Below are 7,500 nucleotides of genomic sequence, written 5' to 3' on the forward strand. Positions count from 1 at the left end.
TTTTCAAAATAACGTCGGAAATCGATAGAACTAATTATGAGAAAAAATGCCTAAAAAGTTTAAGAAAACTAATACTTTTCAAGTTACTGGCAACTGAACTAATACTTTTCAAGTTACTGGCAACTGAATTTTTATGGCGTTTTTCTTCGTTTTTTTGCAAATATTTCCTAAAATATACATTTTAACGAAAATCATGTTATGAACAAAATAATGTCAATAAAATATTAATAAATCGGTATTACATAAAGTGTTCTAGGAATAATATTAAGCAAGATTTGAAAGAGCAAAGTCGTTTTTATTTTCGTTCAAGATTTAATTGTTGTATTTAAAGCCATCTAGTGTCGAGGTTTTATATTTTATGCATTTCCGTGAAATTGGGTTTTATAGTGCTCAACATAAGCTTTAAAATGAGTGCTGTTACAAGTCGTTTGCGTGTAAAATGAGTGAGGTATGTATAATAGTGTTTGCGTGTAAAATGATGCAAATAAGAAGCATATACGATGGTTTTTTCTTTCAAATCATGTGGTTTAATGAGCGCCATTTCCACCAGAATTAAAGTAATTCACATTCCATCTAGCATTCACTTCATTATACACATCTTGATGGATTCTAGCAGATTCACTACTTTAGTACAAACTATTTTCAGAAAACTCACGATTTCATAAAAACTTGTTCTTCCGATTTTTTTAAAAATCTAAATTACTTTCATTATATCTCAAAAAGAATAAAAGATAAATAAATAGAAATAGATATAATACAAATTGAAAAATAGATAGAATAGAAAGATAAATAGATAGAAATAAAAGCATATAGATAAAAATCAAAGAGATCTTTCTGGCTTATTATTGTTTTTTATTATTTTCCTTTCACACAAAAATTGACTGAGAGTTATGATTGTTTAAAGAGTGCGCGGCTGCGCAATCAGAATCTCACTCGAGCCCTTTAACCCTTCGCCGTTTCAAAATGAGAGGATTTACGAAAAAAAATATGAAGAAAAAAGTTGTAGCCATTTTATTTACCTTTCAAATGGTATATTACAATTTTACGTTTTTTTTAGGTTCATCTTCTTCTGGACGTCTTAGTACTGGCAGTGTTTGCAGTGGAGCTTCCTTAGGCGATAGTGGTACACATTCTGATAATGAAGACAGAAAAGTAAGTCATTATTGAAATTAGATACGTTAAGCATGAATTTCTTTAATTTTTTTTTCTAAAATCCAGATAGGGTGAAACTAGATAAAATTTACAACATTTCCTAGGGAACACTTTTATACACTCCGATATAAAAGTTTTAGATAAACCGACATTGAATTCGATGATATCTCATTCTCAAGCAATAAATATAGAAAATTCGGGACATTTTTTTGGTTTTTGTCAAATAACTTAAAAATTTCATATGGAACTGCCCCTTTTCAGTTAGATAGGGTGAAACTAGATAAAATTTACAACATTTCTTAGGAAACACTTTTATACACTCCGATATAAAAGTTTTGAATAAAACGATTTTGAATTCGATATTTCATTCTTAAGCAATAAAGATAGGAAGTTTGGGACATTTTTTTGGTTTTTATCAAATAACTCAAAACTTTCATATGGAACCAATTAATCAATTTTCTTCACTTTTTTTACCAGATGTCCCTGAAACATCTATCAATCGACCAAACTAAGAAACAGAGCAATTTTGACAATTATCTGATACCTCCTGCTCCTAGACCGCTGCTGCAGTTACCTGTAAGAAGTAACATAGAGGTAAAAAATACTTTTGTCTCATATAAAATAAAAACCAAATCATAATTATGTTATATATATATATATAATATATATATATATATATGATTTAGTAGTTAATTTTGATGTTGAAATATATGAGTGAGTTCTTGAGGGCGATACATCAAACAAAGAAAAGGCAAAGATTTATAAAATAATCTTTATTTCCAAACGTTTCGACATTCAATTTAATGTCATCATCAGTGGATATTGAACATGGTATTTTATACTTAAAAATGTGTACACATCACAGAATTTTGCACTAACATTGATACAACTAACCAGTCGATAATCATGAATTTTATTTAAGTTTAAGTGGCACTTTTGGCTCAAAATTTTTTTCCCACAGTTTTGCAAAACAAAACTTTCATTATTTTTCTTACTAAAAAAATGCATGATTATCGACTGGTTGGTTGTATCAATGTTAGTGCAAAATTTTGTGATGTGTACACATTTTTAAGTATAAAATACCATGTTCAATATCCACTGATGACATTAAATTGAATGTCAAAATGTTTGGAATTAAAGATTATTTTATAAATCTTTGCCTTTTCTTTGTTTGATGTATCGCCATTAAGAACTCACTCATATATATATATATAATATATATATATATATATATATATATATAAGTGCATATATGTATATGTATATGTGTATGTATATATATATATATATATATATATATAATTATGTTATATATATATATATATATATATATTTATATATATATATATATTCATATATATACATATGTTATATTATTTTTTTTAGCGTTTTACCAGTCCGACAGGCCAAGAACACTACATTAGATTTCCGCCTTCGAATCAACCTGTGGTAACTTCTTCTTTTAATTCGAGAACCAATCAAACGCCTCCTTTGACACCTGTTACGCCACAGACACCTCCCCTTTTTTCTACAATGGACTATGGTAAGGAAATATATATATATATATATATAAATATATATATATATATATAAATATATATATATTATATATATATATATATATAAATATATATATATATATATTTATAACATAGATATAAAAATTGTTATAATTATGCAAAAATCGATTGGTATATATTTTTTTAATTTATTATTTATTTGCATAGTCTTGAATTCCATGTTGATATAATATGTTTAATTTGAATTGTAAAGTCTAGCGTTACATCAATAAAAATAGTATGATAGTTTTTAGAAATTTATTTATTTAAAATCCATACGTTTCGGCTAGCATCTTAGCCTTCATTCAATGGCAATCAATTTAACTATAAAAGTTAAAACTTAATAAATAATATGTAAGAAATTTCATAGAATGACAATAATAATGATAATGATAATATTAAAACACTTCACTTATCTATTTTTTTTTTCTTTTTTAGGTAATTTACCAGCTGCTCCTTTAAACACAATACAAGAGGCGAGAGAGTATGTAAATTTTCGTACTGCAGCAGGATAAATTTAAAAAAAAAATCAGGATGAGATTTTAAAATTAAAGGTATTATAAATATTATATTTAAAAAGCATTTATTAAACTATATATAAAATATTTTATAATTATTTAAAGTGTAAATAGTTTTTTGTAATTTTTTGTAAATACTCGTTAGATTAGACAATTTTTTTTGGAAATTTTTAATTTTTGTAAATTAAATTTTATACTTTTTTATACCGAAAAGCTGGGTAGTGCAATTGGCATTTAAATTACAGAAATATTAAGCTTATATAATAAAAAAGTATGTATGAATATATATATTTATATTTATATATATATATATATATATATATTTATATATATATATATATATATATATTGTATTATATATTATCGATTAAATAATAGATACATTGCTAGAAATAGCCAAATTTATGTATTTAAATTTGTAATGAAAATTATTTTATAAGTTAAATAAGTTTATGAATTCATGAATTTATTTATTTAATTTTGAAATTCTAAAAACGATTTTGTGAAGGACATATCCTTGACATATTATGTATAAATCAATATATACATGTATATATCCATTTCCCATACAAACTGGGACAGCTAGTATATAGATAATCATGTATAAATCTATATATACATTTATATATCCAATTCCATACAAACTAAGGCAGTTAGGCCATATATAATCATGTATAAATCGATATATACATTTATATATCCAATTCCCATACAAACTAAGGCAGTTAGGCCATATATAATCATGTATAAATCGATATATACATTTATATATCCAATTCCCATACAAACTAAGGCAGTTAGGCCATATATAATCATATATAAATCGATATATACATTTATATATCCATTTCCCATACAAACAAGGGCAGTTAGGCCATATATAATCATGTATAAATCAATATATACATTTATATATCCAGTTCCCATACAAACTAAGGCAGTTAGGCCATATATAATCATGTATAAATCGATATATACATTTATATATTCAATTCCCATACAAACTAAGGCAGTTAGGCCATATATAATCATGTATAAATCAATATATACATTTATATATCCAATTCTCATACAAACTAAGGCAGTTAGGCCATATATAATCATGTATAAATTGATATATACATTTATAGATCCAATTCCCATACAAACTAAGACAGTTAGTATATATAATCATGTATAAATCGATATATACATTTATATATCCAATTTCCATACAAACTAAGGCAGTTAGGCCATATATAATCATGTATAAATCAATATATACATTTATATATCCAATTTCCATACAAACTAAGGCAATTAGGCCATATATAATCATGTATAAATCGATATATACATTTATAGATCCAATTCCCATACAAACTAAGACAGTTAGTATATATAATCATGTATAAATCGATATATACATTTATATATTCAATTCCCATACAAACTAAGGCAGTTAGGCCATATATAATCATGTATAAATCAATATATACATTTATATATCCAATTTCCATACAAACTAAGGCAATTAGGCCATATATAATCATGTATAAATCGATATATACATTTATATATCCAGTTTTCATACAAACTAAGGCAGTTAGGTCATATATAATCATGTATAAATCGATATATACATTTATATATCCATTTCCCATACAAACTAAGGCAGTTAGGCCATATATAATCATGTATAAATCGATGTATAAATCGATACATTTATATATTCAATTCCTATACAATCCATTCATAAACATTTTTAGATTTGTTGATTTATATATAAATGAGTTTATAAACTTAATTTATATACATTTTGATTTATAGGGTCATGAATTTATCGATACAAATTTTAACAAATTTCTGAATTTAGTGAATTTTTAAATTTATCTACTTTATTCAAATATAAATTTATTATCAGAATAGATTTTGTGAATTCATGAAATTTAAATTTTATTTTAATTTATACAATTATGCATTTCCTGAATTCAGTTTAATTAAATTTTATTTTGCAAATTTTTTATTAATGATTTAAATTAATATATTTAAGTATTTTATTTTTAATATGATAATTATTATTATAATTAGTTTTAAGATTTTGTGCATTTATAAGGATGAATGTGATAGTCATATTGTAAATTAAAAGTACTAATTTTAAGATCTCTTTATCCAAATAATCTATTATTTATTTTTACCAAAATATTAAATATAAATTTTGTAAAATATTTTTATATATACATATATATAGTTATGTGTTTTTATATTAAAAGAAATAAAATTATATCGAGCAAAAATAGACTCTTAATAAACACAAATATATTTATAATATTTGTATAATAAATGAAAATTTGTGATATAATTGAATAAATTAAACAATTAATTAATTTAATTAATATTAATCAATTATTTAATTAAGCTATTAATTGAGTTAATTATAAATAAATCAATTATTCAATTATTTAATTATAAATTATTTAATTAATAAGTGTATCTCCAAATAAATAAATAAATTGATAGTTAAATAAATGAATAAATTGAACAATTAATTAAAATAATTAAATAATAAATAAATTGTTTAATTATTTATTTAATGAGTGTAAGTCCCAATAATTAATAAATTAAATAATGGCTAAATAAATGATAAAATAATTAATAAATTAAGCAAATAATTAAGGTAATTAATAAATAAATAAAATTATTTAATTATTTAATTTATGAGTGTATGTCAAAATAAATATTTAAATTAATTACTGGCTAAATAAATAAGTTTAATTTAATAAATAGATTAATCAATTATTCAATTAATTATTAATTAATGTCCAAATAAATAAATAAATTAATTAGTAGCTAAATAAAGGGTGAAATAAATTAATATAAATTGAGAAAATTTAAAATGAAACAAATGCGTTATAATTAAAGTAATAAATGGATATTTAAATAAAACATTACATATTAATGAATAAATTAATTACTTGTTAAATAAATAACTTAATAAAATAATTAATTAATAACTTTTATCACCAATCAAAAAATAACATTTATTTTATATGTTTATTATTTTGATCAGATTTCACAACTTTATTGTCGGTGCCTCTCGGACTATTTAATTCTTTTCCCAAACCAAAACATTTTGCCAAATTCTTTTGTATTCGTTATCATAAATATTATATAATATATTTTATATTAAGTGTGATTATTTTTGAGGTTTTTTCCATCAGTCTGTAATAGTAGATGCAGATGCAACTAGCTGAAAATGCATTTTATAGTATAAAATTTAAATTAAAATTAATTATTTAATAAAAATTAAAATAAACTTTAGTTTAATTCATTTAATAAAATTTATATAATTTATTAATATATATTGTTATAATATATTAAGTTATTCAATATAAATCGCAGTGTGTGCAAATACGAGTGCCAAAGGAAGGTTTTTTTGTCAGGTAAGTTTTACATTGTTTTGATGACTTTTTTGATCATTTTAGAATGCTTTAAACAAATTGTAATATAAATATGTGATATTTTAGAGATTTCTTTCAATTATAAAAATATTAAATGCAATACTTTACATGTATAAATCAATATATACATTTATATATCCAATTCCCATACAAACTGAGACAGCTAGTATATATATAACTATGTATAAATCGATATATACATTTATATATCTAATTCCCATACAAGCTAAGGCTGTTAGGTCATATATAATCATGCATAAATCAATATATACATTTATATATCAAATTTCCATACAAACTAAGGCAGTTAGGACATATATAATCATGTATAAATCAATATATACATTTATATATTCAATTCCCATACAAACTAAGGCAGTTAGGCCATTTATAATCATGTATAAATCAATATATACATTTATATATCCAATTCCCGTACTAACTAGGGCAGTTAGGCCATATATAATCATATATAAATCGATATATACATTTATATATCTAATTTCCATACAAACTAAGACAGTTAGGCCATATATAATCATGTATAAATCAGTATATACATTTATATATTCAATTTCCATACAAACTAAGGCAGTTAGGCCATTTATAATCATGTATAAATCAATATATACATTTATATATCAAATTTCCATACAAACTAAGGCAGTTAGGACATATATAATCATGTATAAATCAGTATATACATTTATATATTCAATTTCCATACAAACTAAGGCAGTTATGACATATATAATCATGTATAAATCAATATATACATTTATATATTCAATTCCCATGCAAACTAAGGCAGTTAGGCCATTTATAATCATG

The 7,500-nt window shown here is 22.7% G+C and overlaps 1 protein-coding gene across 1 annotated transcript in view; it reads left to right on the forward strand.

Annotated features, from left to right (window-relative positions):
- The window catches only part of LOC113389136, a gene marked incomplete in the record, with an annotated part of 42,548 nt that extends 39,318 nt beyond the window's left edge, over positions 1 to 3,230 (forward strand). The window contains 4 exon segments of the mRNA XM_026626189.1: positions 1,058 to 1,152; positions 1,630 to 1,746; positions 2,539 to 2,695; positions 3,150 to 3,230. Coding sequence (XP_026481974.1) covers positions 1,058 to 1,152; positions 1,630 to 1,746; positions 2,539 to 2,695; positions 3,150 to 3,226 — 446 coding nt within the window.
- Between the last annotated feature and the right edge of the window lie 4,270 nt (positions 3,231 to 7,500).

Source organism: Ctenocephalides felis, unplaced genomic scaffold, assembly GCF_003426905.1.
Source record: "Ctenocephalides felis isolate EL2017-DRISC unplaced genomic scaffold, ASM342690v1 CF-g0.4_SCAFFOLD_03573, whole genome shotgun sequence".
NCBI classification, from domain to species: Eukaryota; Metazoa; Arthropoda; class Insecta; order Siphonaptera; family Pulicidae; genus Ctenocephalides; species Ctenocephalides felis.